The sequence below is a fragment of the Poecile atricapillus genome, chromosome 11, assembly GCF_030490865.1.
Source record: "Poecile atricapillus isolate bPoeAtr1 chromosome 11, bPoeAtr1.hap1, whole genome shotgun sequence".
In the NCBI taxonomy this organism is placed as follows: Eukaryota; Metazoa; Chordata; class Aves; order Passeriformes; family Paridae; genus Poecile; species Poecile atricapillus.
In genome coordinates, this window is record NC_081259.1 from 12,626,161 (window position 1) to 12,646,072 (window position 19,912).

Below are 19,912 nucleotides of genomic sequence, written 5' to 3' on the forward strand. Positions count from 1 at the left end.
CCAGGATAAGAAATGCAAGAATGAAGCCGTAGCACTCAATATTCAGTCACCAAAATTCAAATACTACCACATATGAACAAAAGATATATTTTAGAGAGGAAAACACCTTCTATGAACAAGGAAAGTTGTTTCTGAAAAATACCAAATGTGTTAAAACCATTGCCTTTTCTGCCCAAATAAGCCATTTTTCTTCATGGTATTCACAGTCACAGAAAAAAATAACATTAATTATCTTTATCTTCTCTGGATTGCAGCCAAGTTGAATTACATATTCTTTAGCTGAATAAAAACTGGGATGCTTCTCACAATGCCCTTCCACCACCCAGTGTGTCAGAAGATCATACACTGCACTGCACTGCAGGACATGGACTTACAGGATATAAAAAAACAGAAGGAAGAAGCTTTCACATCTGCTTCATTCAAACCATATTGTAGCAACAAAAAACAGGTTTTATCATTCCTGCAGCCCCACAAGACAAAAATGAGATTCATTGCCAGAGAATCTTTTCACATTGAAAAAACATTGACTCTCCTAGTTAAGGGATCTTGTGGCTAACGTGACAATTAGAAGGGATAACTCAGACCAGGATTTCTCCACATAAGGTCCAGATCCATAAGGAACATCCTCAAGACCCTTTGCCTTGAGTAGCACTCCAACTATTGGCAACAAAGAAAGTGAGCTTACTGCTCTGAGCAGCCATTATGTGACAAACCAGCTTAAGTCCCACAGGATATAAGGTGATAAATGGGTCTAATCAGCCACATATATTCTACAAATATAACAACATAGTTTTTTTAGGAAAAAAAAAAAAAGTAAAAATGGTATAGCTGCTTTTTCCAATGAAAACAAATGGATATTCAATGAAGTACATAATTTCAGAAGAGGACCCCAATGGGCTTCTCCAGTTCCATACTGGTACTGCATTTTTACAGACGATGGCAATGGTAGTATTTAGAGAAAAGGAAAATTTGCATTCTAGACATGACCAGATTTGTTATCAATTTCCTATTCTCTAATGTGCACAGATCATTCTTTGTATTTTAGTTATTTCTAAATTTTTCATGTTTAATTCAAATTGTGAATTTCTCTTTTTAGTGAAAACAGGAAATTATTTGAAATGCATTTGGTTTTTCTCAGTGTTAAAATGTTATTGGTAAAAAAATTCAGAAGGAAGGAGAGAGAAAAATTGAAATCTGATGTATGTAAAACAATACTAAAATTGATATAATTGTTAATGTCAGTCAAAGTTGTAAAGATCACTACATAAACAAGTGAATGCTATCTAAAAATAAAGAGTTAATATTTTCTACTACAAAACTGCTCAAATTTAGTTGAATACATGTAAATCTATTAGTAATGGAAGTGTGAATTGAAGCCAATAAATCAGCCAAAATAAGTTGATCTTATGGAAGGTATTTCTTCTGAAAATGAATTGTTAAAGGTACTGTAATAAATACAAAAAGGGATTTCATGTCCACCACACCATATATGTCCTGTTTTGGGCTGTCCTTCTACATCTTCCAACTCTTTCATCTCAGCGGGCTTTTTCTAACACACCTTACAGGAGCACACCTTAGATATCCAGGGATGTGGCTTCATGTCATCTGGAAAAGAAATGCACAATTTCTTACTGATTCACAATCTGAGGCTTAGTTATTTTACAATATGAAGTAATAGCTGGGACTTTGTTACTAAAATATGTTATTTACAGTATTTTTATAGAGTAACAAACTCTATATTTTTTGTAATAAAAACTTTTAGCACCCTCATAAAAGGTCCAGAAATCTACTTCCAGAAGACTGTTCACATTATAACTGATATACCACAGGAAGCAGTATGGAACCCAAAACAGCTCAAGAGAATTTATGGCATTCCTCAAAACTCTTCTCCTACACTGATTTCTGATTCTTCCTTTCTTTTTTTTTAAAGGAAGGCACTCCAGTGGATCAGCAAAAAGATAATTTCTCTTTTAAATTAATAGGGTTTTATGTTTCCTTTGCAAAAATAACTGTCAAATAATATATATTTTCTCCTAGCAGATATAATCATACAATAGTTGTAAGCAGAAGTAATGCTATATTATATTTCCTGTCAAGGCATTTTAAAATTCCATAGAAAAGCTTTCAATCATCAATTTTTATCTTCATGTTTTCTTTTAATTTGATGTACAGTAATATTTACAACCTGAATTTTAAATTTTAGAAATACTGCTCAAACAGGTACCACCACACCTTTCATGAGTATATGAACATAGAGAAAACAGTACACATTATTTTATTGCAGTCTAATGAATATTTTGTAAATTTATCATACTATCTATGACTTTTCTGTCTATCTGTATCATAGACAGAGACATATGCATTTTCTTGATGACTATTAGGCAATCTTCTAATTTTATAGTTTAATTTGCTATTAAAAAACAAAACCAAAAGCAAACAAAAAAATCACAAATCAAACCAAAACATATGAGTCTTGATTCTAGTAACCCAGAACACTGGTAGGACATGACACTACATCTACTGCAGTGAAATTAGAATTAATACATCCATGCCTACACTGGAAATTCCAGAACTTCTTTCTGGAATATTCCTGGGCACTGACAATTTATGAGCAGTCCCTGGGCCATCAGTGCCTGTGACCAGTGGGCTGCCCCTACATTGCATCTTCATCCTTCTTCATGCATCCTCACAAGCAAGAGCCTCCAGCATCCCATTCCCAGGTCAGTCCTCATTTACTGCCTCCTGCTCTCCATGAGGATGCAAGCACAGAAAATCATTATTTTCTAGGGTGCTTTGTACCTGGAAATTTACTGAATATTTCCTTTTCAATTCTGCCTGTGTTCTGATCAACAGCCATAGAGGTGACACAATGCTGATTTTAAAAACACCCTTTGGTGGATGGGACTTGGAGCTGGTGAGTATTTGATGCAGTAATTATAACTTGCCTGATAACAAGATAGTCACACTCTTAGTGCTGTATTTTTAAGCACAGTGTGGCTAATAAGAATCTTCTGTTGTTCTTACATTTTTATTTCTATTTGCTACAGTTCTGCCTCTCACACACTATATTTCAGGGACAGTCAGAGACCTTTCCCATCTCTGTGCCAAGGTCTCTAAATAAGACAAGCAATTAAGCAAGACTTGGATATCCCTATTATCTGTTATGCACCCAGAATTACATTCTGTCCTGAAAAGTAAAAAATTGAAGAGAAAAAAAATTTAATATGTGCAATGGTTTTGGAATGAAGGGACAGGAGAGATCATGAGCTGCAGAAGGGACCAGGCAGAGACTCAGGCAGAGACAGTCTGATACCTAAGGCCATAAGTATACAGGGGTTTTACCATCTGTGTGCTTTCTATCCAAAAGATGGAAAACCCTGTACTTTCCATCTACAGCTTCCAATTCAATCTCCCATTATTGAGTCTCAGTTTCCCTCTATTTCCAAGTGAAGTAATAGTCTATTTCCTACTCCACTGCAACACGTCTTTTGGGGACTATAAGAGGGAAGAAGCATCTGTGTCTACATGGTGATTCTTGTGGTTTCAGCTCAAGTCTATTCTTTTTCCCCACAGGAGCTGCACTTGCAGAATCCTCCCTAGTGAGACTGCCCCACACATGAAAGCTAAGACACCTCAAGCTGTGTTTAGCTCCACTACAATCCTCTTAGATTTTAACTAAAAAATTCAGAGCATTTTCAATCCCCTTAGGAACCATTTCAAGCAACTTCCTTTGGATAGAATGATCTGCATCTGGGGATGTAAATTTTCCACCACTATTTGTACAAGAAAACTCAGACCTAGAAGTCTAACTAACATGTCCATGGACACTCATTTTCAGCTCTTTTCCAGTTTCCTTAAATGTGGAAAATTTGTCCGGTAAAATGAAAAACTGTTAGGAATATTTATTTAAAGAAAGGGTCACTTTAAGGGATAGTGCATTCTTTATGGGAGATTGATATGATTAAAAGTCAAGTTCTACAGAAAACTGTTGCAATTCTTATCTGATTATTACATTCAAGGCCAGAGCAGAGACAAGTTTGAAAAGCCAAGGCTTTGCATGTCAAACAGGAGTAGTCCTCAGCATGTGGGGAAAAATGGCAGTGATAAACCTACTATTAGGCATCTGGGAGAGAAGCCCAGCATCTCCTCTGTGTGGGGCCTAAAATAGACATGAGCCACTATCACAGATAATGGCAGCCTGTAGCCACATGAAGGGAGAAACTAAAATCTATTTCACTTAGACAAGAAACTGCAGTCTGATATTTACCTGTGTCCATCACTTGTGAAAAGTGTTTACTGTGAATTATCCAAGAGAAAAGTGCAGGTTGAGGGGTTTCATTACCTATCTGAGAGTAGTTCAGATCACACATTAAACACAAGAAATCACAGGTAAATCTTGGATTGGTGTCTTGGGTAGTCAAATGGATTCCTGCTATTCATCTGAGTATCTGCCTCCTACAATTGCTGGAGGCCCACACGCAGAGCAGTGAGAACATGTGCAGACACAGAATATGTGAAAGTAAAACAGAGTAAGTTTTATGTGATTTTTGAAAACAAAGATCACTTTGAAAATAAAGCTCATTCTAATGTCAAGGAAGGAGACTGCACCTTTCACCAGCAAAAACCACAATGTACAGATAGATGTGTTAATGGCTGCTCTACAGCCTTCCTGAATCTGGTAGAAGTTGTGATAAAGAACCCTTTCTAGGAATAGTTGGAATTCCTTCCAGGTATATTGCCATATTTTCACCTTTACCTCATCAGAAGAGATGATAAAATAAATATATTTCTTAACATCATTTTTGCAACTATGACAACATCTGATAAGTGAAGCAAAAGAGACTTTATATAGATTTATTCATAAAAACTTATAAATTAAGTTTGCAAGTTTGCCCAGACTTTAAATATGTGTGAGAGAGACTCTTAAGTCACAGGTTTCACCAAACCAAATGCTGACCTCCCAGGCATTCTCAGGTTCCATGATTTGAAGTTAAAGCACATGAGAAAATCATAGCCAACTGAATGTCATATTATTGTTTCAATGTTTGCTACTAAAAGTAAATGGTAAGCTTTAAGTAAATGTATTGTGTTACCAAATCTTTCCTTTCAAACAAGCACTTCTGTCAGAAGTGTCTTAATTTCTTATCACAGAATTTCATCCGCACAAGGAGCAATAAATAATTCATGTTCCTAGCTCTTTGTTGTGTGTCCCTGAACTGCACAGAGCTGGAAGGCTGACAGCTGTGTCAGGACAAGCACCAAAGATCTGACATGACAAGTGACTAACAAGTTTCTTTCAGTCTATAGTGAAAGAAGACAATGGCATAAAGTGCAAAAACGAAATCCTGAAACAAAATGAAACTGTTTCTTTCTCTTTACCTAAGTGTTTGCTATGAGCTTATTTCCGACCCATAACCTCTGGTCATTTTATAGTACTGCCCAACCCCCTTTACTCCTCACATTCGCCTGGCCATTTACGCCTGTCCACGGATCAATATGAGCAATTCTTGGAGAAATACGATGTCTCCATGACAACCAAGCCACAAATTCTCAGTGGAAAGCAGTGAGACCAGTAGTGAAATCTCCTGAGGTTTTCAGACCTATAAGACAAGATGTCTTAAAATGCAGGAATGGACAGAAACAAAAGCTAGAGTAATTCATTGTTTATTACTAGTTTAATGATGTCAGATGGACCGATTGGAACTCAGTTTTTAAGTTTGGATGCTTTATCAACATGTATTTTTGCCAGTCAATATTCACCTACTGACAGGCTTTTATTCTTCCTATTACTTCATATAGATATGCAGTGTGCAGAATTGGATATGTAAGTTCCCATCCAAACAGGTACACTTTGCCAGAGAGAGTTAATTTAAGGCTAAAATTAGTGTTGTCTTTAAGGTACATTAATTGTCTCCTGAACACTGTAGTGCCACCTTGCTTTAATTCTTTCTCACTTCAAAACTGATCAAATCTTGGACAATCCATATTTTGGCTCATAATTTCTGTTGAAGGGACTGCAGACGGTTTCTGAAGGAGATACTAAACACCACAGATTGTCAAACCTGGCTCCTTTCTGAGTAAATTATCTATTTATTTCTAAATCTCATGCTGGTTTCTGCTGGACAACATTGAGTCCAAGTCTATGTGGCTTTAAAATGAATAGAGATTTACAATTCATTGGTTTCAATTATTGTAACATATACTGGTGCTCATTTCTGTGGAAAAGATGAAAAGGGAATGTAGTTCAAATCAGGTATATGACAGTAGTTGAACTCCCAAGGAATCTTGGAAGAGTGGAGTGTGCTGAAATATAATCCCCCAGACATGGGTCCTATCCGGGTTCTGAGATGACTTAGGGGACCTGACATGGATTTCAGACTGCACCCTTTGACTGAAAATTAAATCTCAGCAGTGTTCCTTGGGGAAGGATCAGGGGACTGTTGGCAGCTGCCCCCTGTCAGCACAGGCTGCAAGATTTGGAAATCTCTTAACTAAGCTGACAGGCCGCAGAGACGATGAATCAAAAATATGATACACGGATCAGCACACAAAGATGCAGGAGGGTACAGAGAAACCAGATAAAGCAGGAAGGAAAATACCAAGTGAAGAAAGATGTTTAACTCTTTCACTAATGAGGACTATGTGCAGGTTATGCGTGTGGTGTGTATGGGTCAAGCTCACAGTTCGCTTAAAAGATCTTAGTATTTAGTCGCATAGAATGTTTTTAATCAGCTGTGACTGGATACAATTTATATTTAATTGTTTCCTTTTGGGATTCATTTAATAAATTTCGTAGATGTTCCATAACGAGAAAGATAATGAAACTACATGAAGATAAATCTTTCTGTTACCAAAAAGGATGCACTTTATGGATGTTCCTGTATTTAGCTGAATCAATGTTAAGAGTCATTAAAATGAAATAATGATTGTGAGCTGATTTAAAGGAAAGAATCAAGCTATTTAATGCCACCAATTTGCTTTCCTCCAGAGATACGGTGTTTGAGTGTCCGCTGCTGCATTCAGCTGCAGAATATACAGGACTTCTAATTTTTCATAATCTCACGCCACCTTCAAAGGGTCAGACATTGTACATATATTAAGTAAGCAGTGTAGTCCAAAAGTAATTATAATGAACTAGTAGTGTCAGCTTTCTTTTTGGTCATAAAGCCTTTATCCTTTCTAAGACCTGAATTCCTGATGAAAGAGGAAAGGATAACAGCTCCACACTGTGACCCCTGGAGGTGACCATTAATTTGACATTGCAGCTGCTAAAAAGGAAACAGCATTACAATGTGCTTTTTTTACAGACCCAAAAGCTGTGTCAGATTTATCACTTGATACTTGGTGGCCGTCTTAAAATGCCTCTCACCTGGACTCTCAGACTCTTCCAAGACACATCTGTCAGGCGTATCCTCCACATCTTGGAAGTTTGCCGAGTTGGAGCTCTTGTCATGCTTCAGCACACTGACTGGAACAACAAGGAATAAAAACACAGGGAGGGAGAAATGTAATGTATGCAGAAATCAACACTTCCTGGTTTTCTGCAGAGCCTTCAATGCTGAAGACATAATTTGTAAACACAAATAATAGATTGAAAAAAACTCCAGAAACACAAACTACTTATATGTAGCTACAGGACAGTTGAAAAATCCATATACAAGAATGCATGCAGGGTGAAACTTGAGGCTTCAGCTTAAATGAGGTCCCTTTGAAGTAGAAGACCAAGTTTTTTCTTACAGAAACCTAAAATAATAAAATCATTTACAAGTCATAAAAAAATGCTCGTCTGTTTCACCAAAGAAGCCAGTAAACAACATAAAAGATCAATTAGATGGTTTTGTAATTACTGGAGTCATTCAGCAAGGAGGGAAATGGTGTATGTTTTAAGATGAAAATATGTTGCATACAGCAAGCTGGAATGTGTAAGAAAATTGCTGATAATTCCAAAGTGCAGTGAAACCCAGACTGAGTTACAGTTTAAAGATTACCAAGTTTGGTTACATGTTTTATGTATTTGCTAAAATCATTTTCATTTCAGAGCACACAAATATTTTCAGGGAAAAAATTACCTGTCTATATATGACTTTTTAATTCACTTTTGAACAAATCCCACATAACTGTTCCTGAGCAGAAGAGAGGTACTTCCCTTTTCAAAGTCCATTTCCCTCTCTTCTGCTTCATACCTCTACATGGAGCCACAAATATAGCTTGAATAAGTATTTTAACAATTATTAAGCAGTATATTAAAGAATAGCACAGTAAAGACTAGATCTCAAGTTTTTGTCTGTTAAAACTCTTAGCTGATCTTATTTCCTAAGATAATAGCAGTGGCTAGAAAACATTTATTTTTTTTGTAATATCTAGAAAACCAAGCAAAGTTCCAAACTTCCAGGGGATGGGAATACCAAGGGCTATGCACAATCTCCTTGTTCGCCTTCTTTTCAAAAGAGGAAATTCATTCCCTTATAAATTTTGATGGATTTTTTTTCTTTTGACCAAATGAATATTTGCTGAAGGATTATGTAATTTAAACACTTATTTAAATTTTCCAAGATTATGAGTGAATCAACAAGGCCTCAGGGCAGTATGCAGCCATGAGGAGCTCAAAAGACACAGATCCCACTTCAGTGCTCTGTGCTTTCCATGGGTTTGCAGCTATTGATCCCAGGTCACCAAAAGGTTCCATCACTCTTGACTCCTGCAGCTATACAGAGTCTGTTTGAAACAATCAGGGATTCAATACTATTGTAAAATTAGAATCTTGAAAAGGTAATATTAAAACATTATAAATAATGAAATATGTGATAATGACACCATGCATTTCACCTGAAAAAAAACCAAAAAACCCAGTAAAATTTGCTCAAAAGGTTTGCCTCGGGTAGCAACTAATTTGTATGTAAAACTCCACCCAGGTAAATTGGGGAGTGTTGACTTGATAATCTGCATGGGGTGAGGTTGACATTGAAGAACAATTACAGTAACAAATAACAAATGTTCTTGCTCACACATAAAAAAGCTACGATATGTAAAGGAAAAAATGGCTTTAAAGATATCTGTCCTTTTCTTTTTTGACAACATTTAAATAATTTTCAAATGCACTAAGTGAAGATTCCCCCTTTGAAAGAAAAATTGGAATATACAATTATTAATATTATATTTAAAAACAAAATAATTTTATGCCAAATTTCTAGAATACCTTTTTCTAAAGCAGTTCTTCATACAGTGGAGTCAGCTGCACTGTGCTGAGCAACAGATTGAGTCATTACAGCTGCATGAATTTTTAAGTCACAACTACTCTGAAGTAGAATAATAGGAAAATTTCCAACAGAGTACCCCATGATGAAAGAGAGAAAACAAGAAGTACAGCTATGCCTTTGAAGAGAAAGCAAAAAATCACAACACCTGTCTGTTTTGGTCTAATAGTAGTCACCAAAAATTCAGAATCAGCTTTTCAAATTGAATTGCATTGTGTATTTTCATCAGTCAAGAACTCTTAAAGTGAACCAAAGAGGGAAAACACTTCCACAGCACCAGAATCTGTCCCAGGTAGGAGCTGGCAGAGATTTCTCTTACTGGAAATCTGTGCTGCAGCTCCTTGCACGGGACTCAGACAAACCTGCTCAAGTGCTCTGCTCCTTCCCAGGCCATGTCAGCACAAGTCAGATAATTTCAACTGACCAGCTGGATTTTACATCACAGTACTGACCAGTGCTCCCAGTGAAGGTACCAGATTCAGCTGGGAGGTAACTCAGAGCATAACAAATAAAACTCACTAGAAGCACATCCATACACAGATGAGGCACCTCACAAGGAAGGTGTGAAATGAACAAGAAAGAAACCAAGACAGGACAGAAAGGTGCTTGGACAAAGCAGGAGGATTTCCAGTTGATGTAGCTGAGTAGATGCTGCAGAGATTTGGGGAAATCTGGGAGAAGATGGATTCATTACAAGCCAAGAAAGACAAAAATGAGAAGAAAAGGAATGACAGGCAGAACGGATAGAGCTGAAAAATGCCAAAAAGCATGAAACACCTGCAGTAATAGCTGGTCATTAGGAACAGTTTAAAAGGAGTGGAAAGCAGGGGTGGAAAGGGTTTTCATGGGAACAGAGAGACAGAACTCTGGACAATTTGTGCAAAAAAGCTGTCAAAGAAGGCAGTTCAGCAAGTGGGAGTGAAGGGAGGGAAGTGCTTGTTTCAGAAAACGAGGAGACAGGCTGGGATCGGGTCACTCGTGCAAATAAGGAAAGTCTCCCTCAGCCCTGTCACCTGCTCAGAACCACACACACCTCCCTAGACAGAACCAGGCAAAAAAACTTCACAAGACCCTGGTTTATGAAGTTACATAATGAGTGCATGCAGTGAGCAAGAAAGGGACCAAGGCAGAGACCTTCAGATGTTTATTTTCTAAAACATCACGTTATATGCTCAACTGGAAAAAAAAGGTTTCTTAAAAATATCATAGAAGAACAAAGGGAATTGAAAAGTTAAAAATAAGGAAAGTACAGTCTGGCCCAAATAAAGAGTGAGAGCAAAAATGGCATTATGTAATCAAGGAAAAATATAAAAAAAATCTCAACACTAACACCTACTTTACTACATGTTCTCTTAGGGGAATAGGATTTAATGTACAAATATCAGTAGGAGAAAGAGGGTTCTGAACTGCTTATACTAAACATAAACAGTGCCATCTTTATTCAGAAAACACTCTGTCCTACTTTGGGTTTAAATGGACCTTAAAATTACTTTTGCTTCCCTTTGAAAGGTAATCTCTGTAGTCAAAGTGACATAAATAGAGTATAAATGAGCCCCAAATCTACGAGTCATAAACAAGTTAAAAACCATTTCTGATATCATAACTCCAATAACATTTTCTTTCTATTCAGTGCAGTATCATTTCCCTTGTTACACAGACAGTAGAGATTACCTTTGTTAGCATGGAAATAAGGTAAAAGGACATATTTCATTGAAGCAAATGACCTTGAACTTAGCATATAAAAATGACATAAATCTTCATTGCACAGGATCAATCTTGAGAATTGTAGTATTTTTTTCTGATGCATCTTAATGAGCTCTTAGGACTTGTTTACTGAACTTGATACCCATTCTCTTACATTATTGAAACAGAAAAAGTCATTAAAATAGATATGGGATTTAGAATAGTAAAGGAATGTCATAAGATCATAGTATTTAATGAAACATTTATGTGTCTAGTTTCAAAATATTTCAAGCAATTCCACACAATAAAAACAAATAATTTCCAAAAAGATGCCACAGACTGGTGATCAGTCTTTAAAGAACAGTCTTTGAACAAACTGTTGAAGCCATTCTTTGTGGATATAGCCTAATCACGAAATACAGCAACAACTTATCACAGTGATTTACTTCTACACATTTGGTTCAAACTCTGAAAAGCCTTGTTCCACCCTGGAAATACCCTACAATAAAGTCTAAAACACATGCTCTGCATACCAATTTTTAGAGGGTAGACACACTGGAGAAAGAAGTTTGCATAACTCAGGCTAAGAAAACATTTAGCATTTTCTGATAAGACGCTTGTGTTATTGATAATGTGGATTAGTGACTTAAATACAGTCTGTCTGCAGGGAAAACAAGAACTTATTTGTCATTCAAAACAACAGGACAAAGCAACAAAAAATAATTTTCATTCAAAGATATTAGGCCAGAAAGGATACAGGTGATAAATACATTTAAGGTTCAATATGGAATACAAAGTACCTGGAACTATGTAAAACTCCATAAAAAAAAAAAAAAAAGCTGTAAAGGAAAACAAAATGTTGGCATTTTTAAATTTTTTGTAAATGGATTAAACTGTGCTGCAATGTCACTTCTGAGCTGTTTGGCTTCTACAGGCACTTATAGCGAAGAAGCTTGATGGAGCAATAAATGCTTTGAGTACTATTTTAAAAGCACATTTCATAGATATCATAAAAATATAATGAAAAGTATAAGAACAGCCATATTTGCTGAGACTAAAAAATATCAGTGTAAGAGTCCAACAACCATAAAATAATACTTTACCAGAAATTTCTCCTAAAGTCCAGTTTGAAACTCAAGGAATTACAAAGAATTCTTTCCCCTCCTGGAATAAACCACAGTAGATTTTTATTTCACAAATTTCTTCGGTTTTTCCTTAAATGTGGAATTTTTGCATTGTTAACATCCTACACCCTAACTCACTTTGACATGGCAAACTCCATAATTTTATCACACAAGAAGGCTCCTCATTTTGTTTTTCTGCCTGTTCCCTGATGGCTTAATGTGCAACTTCTTGTTTGAGAAAAGGCACAGGTCTGAGCCCAGCACACTCTCTCCATGACCCCTTGGCTGAAATCCTTTGTCTTCTCTCCCGATGGATGGCTCCTAACCTACTTTGCTTTTTCCATGTATTTCCAGCCAAACTAAAAGAGTAAGATTATTTCATAAATATTACAAGAAATGCAGAACATATCACGAGCTGCCAAGAGAAACATCAGCAGGAACTCTGCACATCCCAGACACAGGAAAGGCAGGCACTGAGGTGACACCGTGCAGATGGAGCTCCCCCTGCCCTGTGGCAGGTGATGCTGCTGCCCAGCAGGGTCCCAGCAGGCAGGAGCCTGGCTGGATGGGGATGTGCCCCTGATGGCTCCAGTGCTGAGGCTCACTCACAGGTTTTCCAGGTGATACTCCCTGCTATGGTGCTTGCCTTTGTTGCCACAGCAGGAATGCTGTTGGCTCATGCTCAGCTTGCAGTCCAGATTCTTTCCTGAGAAACTGTTATCTTGCTTTTTCTTCCCCATCCTGACTCTTTGCAGAAGACTAATCCTGCCTCAGTCTAGATCCCTGTCCTCATCCTTATTGAATTGAACCCTATTTTTTTTCCAGACCATTTCTCAGTCTCTACAAACCAAAATTCATTTGTCATTTCACTAACAGAAGACATCAGATGCCGCTCATTTCATAAAGGTTTGTGTCATTTGAAAAAATCTGCATGGCCATATGTAGTTGTCATTTAATTGAGAATAGCTGGTTGTTATCTTCTGATGATTAAATATCACACTGGCCCAGTTTTCATTACATTTTAATTTAAAAAAGAAAGATGAAGATATTAACCTAGAGAAACACATTGTTATTCTGAAGTGAATGCTGCAGTATATGGAAGTTGAAAAAAGCCAGTATGGAACCAGTCAAACTGGAAGGTCCTTTAACTTGAATCCATTACAACAAATGCAGAAGTAGGACCTGATATGACACAGCCGAGCTCAGTTTGCAGAAGAACCAATGCTTCTTCCTGGGAAGCCTGAGCTGGCTCTTGCACTTCAAAGGCGCCTGCAAACAGAGCCTGTGCTTCTTGCCAAGAACATTTTTCCTTCTGTATGTGAGAAAGGTGTTAACATATCAAAAAACCCCTCCAAAGCCCATTTTCCTTTCTCCCCATATCTATAAGGGCAGCATTCCTCCAGACAGAAAAATTGAAATTTTCAGTGATTCTTTTCCCAGTATACCTGGAAGCTTTATTCACCCAGAGGGACTTCCCTGCTTCTCTCAACTAAAATATAATGTCATGTAACAAATTATGCTCTCAAAGGACATCCCATTTTTGTTTCATTAGTGCAATGAAACATTCACTCAATTTTAAAGCAGTTGTCTTGATCTTAGTTGTGATTTATAGCAGATTCTGTCCATGTATTCTGTGTAGTATATATTATAAAACACCTAACTAGTTAAATTTGTCTCTGTGGGTTCTGCTGCAAGAAATAAATTCTTTCCCATAAAATTCTACAGAGCACCTACTGCACAGCTCTGAAGCACAAGCTTCTGTAAAACTTAGGAGGATTATAAAAAAGGAAAATGCAGCCCCAAACTGCCTTTTATAAATTCTTCTATTGTTATGTACTGTTTCTTCTTCTCAATGTCCTCCTTGGCTAGAAAGCCTAAATTTCTCTTTTCTGGTTTTGCTAAGTGTATCCTTTAAACAAATATGATGTGAGACTGAATTATTTGATCGACATTATTTCTCCCTCTCTTGTTTTTTTTCCAAACAGTAATAGAAAGAAAATAGGGAAGGAAAAAATGGTTACAGAATTAGTAAGGAAAGCCAAAAACTGTTAGTTAGTAGATAATCAGTCTCTTTTGTAAGTTAAAGTATATAGCATTTCCTCGCCTATCCAAACCTCTAAAAATATCACAGAATATGCTGAGATGAAAGGGTCCCACAAGGGTCATCAAGTCCAACTCCTGGCCCTGCACAGGACCATCCCCTAGAATCCCACCCTGTCCCTGAGAGCGTTATCCAAGCTCTTCTTGAGCTCTTTGGTGCTGTGACCACTTCCCTGGGGAGCCTGTTCTAGTGCCTGGCCACCAACCACCAAGGATTAAGAACCTTTTTCTAAATACAGCAAAATTCTCCCTGGTTTCTGTACATCAGACCAATGGTGCTGCAGAGCACACAGTGCAAATGTGAATCCTATCCCTGTGTCAGTAGCACCTACAAAACCAACAAAGTAATACTTCCTATTTTTAAAATAGCATAATTGACAGCATTGACATTATTATTTTCATGATAATAGATTGATTTGGTATTCAAATATAAAATCATTAATCAGGAAGCTTGCAGAGGATTCTAGTTCAGTCCCTTTCTACAGAGAAATCATTGCTGTAGATTGCATCAATTTGCTTTTAAAGCCAAAACTAAATGAAAATGTGCAGCACAGTTATGACACAGACACATCCCTGTGCATAATATGACTGTTACAGCTTTTATAGTCTTCACATCTCTCGATCAAAGCTGTCCAAATAGCTTAATCCATGAAAAAAAAAAAAAAAAAATACACAGAGCCTCTTTATTAACCTCTTCTGGCCAGATTATTGTTATTCTTTTGCATTATGGCCTCGGAGATGTATTACTGATAGGGAGGTAAAGCCAACTGCTGCACAGCATGACTCTGCTGAATGGCTGCTGTAGGAAAGTGGAAGTACTTATTTCCAAGACATTTCTGTGATGCTCCCTACTGTTAAAATGTTATCTGACTTTAAAAGATTTTCAGTTCAATTGTAAGCAATAAGTAAACTCAAGCAGTACAGAACCGTATACTGAAGAGTTTCACTGGCTGGTCAAACAGGCATTATTCCAAGAAACTAATGTTGTATAGGACTGCTTCCTGGTGGCTGAGACCTCTGATTGGCAAAAGACAGTGGACTTTTCAGTCAGCAAGCTAGTTACCCATGGATGTGGCTCAAGGCTGACACACAGATTGACTGGTTCACACTAATTTACTTCACACAGATTCCATTTATCTCCTAGAAGATCCCCTGGCAGCAGCTTATAATGGCATATCCTAGGATGCCTGCCTGCATGAGTTTTTAAAGCGGCAGAGCTTGATGAATCTAAGTCCAGAAAACAGTTCACAGATTGAGGACTAGGTGCAATCAAAAAACATCAAGTAGCACAGCTGGGACTTGCTAGCTTGCTTGACTGGTTTGAGCAGCTGAGCATTAACTACGCTTGCTTTCCTGCTGGCAGCCCTGTGTCACCAGGACAAATCGGAGCACTATCCAACAGAGGAGGAGAAAAAGAAAGGAAAAAGAAGGAAAGGAAAAGAAAGGAAAAAAAAAGGAAAGGAAAGGAAAGGAAAGGAAAGGAAAGGAAAGGAAAGGAAAGGAAAGGAAAGGAAAGGAAAGGAAAGGAAAGGAAAGGAAAGGAAAGGAAAGGAAAGGAAAGGAAAGGAAAGGAAAGGAAAGGAAAGGAAAGGAAAGGAAAGGAAAGGAAAGGAAAGGAAAGGAAAGGAAAGGAAAGGAAAGGAAAGGAAAGGGGAAAGGAAAGGGCTGAGGAGCACAGATTATTGCATTGCATGGCTACTATTTACAGATGCATGAACAAATCATTAGAATGATTTAATCCCTTTTCAACCCTAGGATTATTAAAGTAAATAATCCACTGTTACAAAATAATGCAAATTTTGAGGCTGTATATCTGGAGAATTTTCTTTTGGTCATGGTGACAGTTCTTAGGAAAAAGACCTGAATGAAGCTAAAGCTGTTCTCATTTCTTTCTTACTGGAAACAAAAATATATTGTTTTAGTAATCTAATAATTCACATACAATGAAAAATTGTTACCAATATAGCTGATTATTCATTAGAGCAATGTGAGCTACATGTCAATGCATTGCCTTGACCCCATGGAGAACAATAGACTTCAATACAGGCAAGTTTGTAAGCAGTATTTTTAAAAGGACTGAAAATACAATCTTACACTCTGGCTCTCCAAACTCAGATAGATAGAGCCTATTCTAAAAAGTACTTTTTAGAAAGGAAGCAAAAATTAATATTATCAGAGAATAACATTTGACAGCAAATGTATTGTGAGAGATCCAAAGCACATTTAGTACTTAGAAGGTTAAAGACTCAGCTGTAGTGCTAGTTGATGAAAAAGTAGGATTAAGGCTTTAGTATGAGTCTTGACATGATCATGTTGTCTGCCTGCTGTCTTAAGCTTTGAAAAACAGCTGGGATCATCTTCTTATAAGCTCCAACTCAAAGATGTTTAAGCAGTTCCAAATCCAATTAAACAGAGGTAAATATAAGGAAGGGCCCTACTGAGCCAAATCATCTTATTTTTTTAATGAAAACCAGCATAATTGCAGGTTACACAACTCCTTAATCTCACTTTAAACCTAACAGACTGTCACCTTACAGTGCACATGGCAAGTCCAGTTAACCCAAGCATTCTATATTGCTGTGCTTAATTTTCGATCATTATCCTTTATTATGTTACTTGTAATCCTAAAAGCCTATGATTGTGTCCAGATATTTGGCAAGGATTGTACCTGGATATACAGGGATTCCTCTTCTAAGAGTAATGGATTAATTGGATAGCACTGTATGACTAGTAGATGGTTTGCAGTGAAACTGCTGTGCAGTTTTTAATTTGTGAACTCCCTTCTCCTTCTGCGCACATCCTTTAAACAAATTGCCTTTTTGAACATTAGCAGAATTGCTGGAGTAACCTATCTATTCTCACCCCTAACATGACAATGGATTAGAAATAATACTGCCCTTTAGAGTGGGCTGCTTACTAAAATCCTCTTCATAAAAATTAATGGAAGATATGGAAATTTTATTTTTCACAGGGAATTGCATATTCAATTTAAAAGTGGCTATCTTACAAACACGACCCAATCAGACTGTGATTACTTAAAGGCTTAGAGCATTGGAACCTTTAACTTGCCATAGAGTCATAAGATTTTTGAGGTGATCATATTGTACCAAGGTATGTATTTTTTACATTAACACATTTAATACCCTAAAAGCAAAAAACACACATAGGTAATCCTTCTACTTTGTCCTATAAATATGTACAAGGACACTCTCCAAGGATGAAAAGGCAAAATCTCATCAGGGACTACTTCAAATACAAGCTCCTCATGTCGGTTAGAGCAAGAAGGAAATTTAAATTATCAGGAGCGGACTGTTTGCAGTACTTGTGTTACATTATGCATGATTCTTGGCTGCATAGGATTTAATTAATGATTTCCAGTTACATGGCTAAGATGTGTAGTGAATTGGTGTTTAGGGCAAAAAACTAATATCTCACAGCATAATTTTTTATTTTTTCCTAAACACCAGTTACTGGGGGTTGCTTTCCCCTTTGTTATTTTGTGTCTGGAAATCATTTTTGTATGTATGAACAATAATTCTGGGCTTTGCTACAGAAGCATGAGTTTAGATTAATTTCAAGGCAGTTATTCTCCTGATGCAATTTAGAACAAAATTTGGACTTTGCTATTCTCTGAATTAATATGCAATATCTGTTGCTATGTGTAAATATAAAAGGTGCCTGTTGAACTGTGGGATGATATATAATTATATTGGTAATGAACGTGAATCATTTGCTCCAGTTACCACAAAACAGACACAGGTTTGAGATACAGGCCATCCACTTTAAACACCACTGGATGTATCTCCAGAAAATGAATATAAAATTCTCTCAAATGAACAGATAAGCAAGAATCTGTGAAGTACTTAATGGCAAAAGTTGACAAACACTGCACCTTCACCTACACTCAGCCCTATTCTTCAGGCCATTAGCAAGACCTATCTGGAAGTGAAAAAAAGAGCCTGGAGCCTCCCCTTTGAGACAAGTAATAAAGAGGAAAGACAGACACCACAGGCACTTCCAAGAAGCTGGACATCTAAGGAGGCGACTGACAATATCTCTGTGTTCCAGAGGCTGTGTGACACCACATTTGTGAAGAATTAAAAGGCAGGAGTCCAAAAAGTGCAGCTGATCTGCCTTGCCAGGTAAGATATTGTACAAGACCACATTCTTACTGGAGTTAGGGACCATGGTGGGATAAAGAGTCAAGGACAAGAGCCATAAAGTGTGAGCTTTTCCATAATCTCGTGTGAGCTTTTCCATGATCTCTTTGATGTATTCAAGTGTCATGTATGTGTGAGGCAGAAATTTTCTAGATGGGGAAGTGGCAGGATATCTTAAAATGTCAAATTCACTGCACTTGGCTTAAATAAGGTTGGTCAAATATAACAGGAGGATGCTGCTCAATGCTGCCAAATTTAAAAATCTATAATTAGTTCTGGTATTGCTCACTTTCAGCATAAGACTCAAGCCTCCACAGGTATGAGGTTAAAAAACAAAAAACAACAACAACAAAAAAAACCCAAAAAAAAAACCAAAAAAAAAAAAAAGAGAAGAAGAGAAAAAGTTTTATTAGGTTCTTTTTTCACTTCTTTTTTGTTTTTTTTTTTAAGTATTAGCCTTCTTAGGTGTTGAGCTTTTATTTCTCAGGAAGAATAATATGTGTATAGCAATAATTGCATACTATCACTTTGCCATATGAACTAGGACTTTTGGGGAAGAAACACACAAGATACCATAAGATTTTCCATAAAATTATGAGGGTTGGTGAAACATTACATTCACTGGCTGTATTTGTACTACCATAGTAGCCAAATCACTGATTAGAATTTGATTTTTCATTTATGTCTGATCATTAGTTTCTTGTTAGCTCTGAAAACAAACATTTCTATTATTTTTTGTATTATACCTTGTGAAAAGTATCTGGAATATCTTTATTTAGGTATTCTGAAACTTAAGTCTACCAGGGTGTTGTTTATTTGTGCACATCTCTATTCCAATTCACACACAGAAATATACACTTACTATAGAAAATCATCCAGACCTCCACAAGAAATTCCATATGGAAGTGTCCTACCAGTCTGCTGCTGATACTTCAAATTGTATTGCAGGTATTCTTCTCTTTTACTGGTTGATTTGTTTCTGTTCCTATTTCCTTTCAACTACCAACTTGTCTGCACATTCAGAGGTGAATCTAGGGACAGTCATATATACCCTTGTTCATATGGAAGGATAAAAACAAATTTAGTGTTTCAGGATACAAAACTGCCAGTTCAAGAGATCACTGAAGGTTGCACTCCAGCTTGTAAGATGAGTGAAGTGGAAATGCCAAAAGGGCTCCTGCACAAAAAAGGTACAAATGTGCAGCAGGACCTTGGCTGCAGTTTCAAAAGCACTGTGCAATGGCTGTAGCATAATTAACAGAAAACACAGCAGTCTTGTAAAATAAATCACAGAATGCTCACTCCCTTCTTCACCTCTGTGTTGACTAGGTGCACTTTTATAAAAAGCAATAGAGCTGCTCTTGATTTAGCACAATCTGAGTTTGGCCAAGGTGACCGAGATGAAGCAAGCAGTGTAGAAATTCTAATGGATATGTGAAAAGGATCAGAACAGATACTGTACAAGTAAGATGATTTTCCATAACTACTTTCAGAAGAACAGAATACAAGTTCACTTATAACTGGCACTCAGGAATCTGCTTAATCTTTTCCGAAATAACCCAAGTAAATTCTGGGCTTCAAAACAGAGCTT

The 19,912-nt window shown here is 37.0% G+C and overlaps 1 protein-coding gene across 2 annotated transcripts in view; it reads right to left on the minus strand.

Annotated features, from left to right (window-relative positions):
- Positions 1 to 801: 801 nt before the first annotated feature.
- Positions 802 to 19,912, minus strand: part of WDR72 (WD repeat domain 72) — a 99,890-nt gene continuing 80,779 nt past the window's right edge. For both annotated transcript variants that reach the window (XM_058847291.1, XM_058847292.1), the window contains 2 exons: positions 7,370 to 7,468; positions 802 to 1,605 (listed from right to left, as the gene is read on the minus strand). In XM_058847291.1, the coding sequence (XP_058703274.1) occupies positions 1,550 to 1,605; positions 7,370 to 7,468 (155 nt within the window). In that variant the 3' untranslated portion in view covers positions 802 to 1,549. The remainder of the gene's footprint in view (positions 1,606 to 7,369; positions 7,469 to 19,912) is intronic.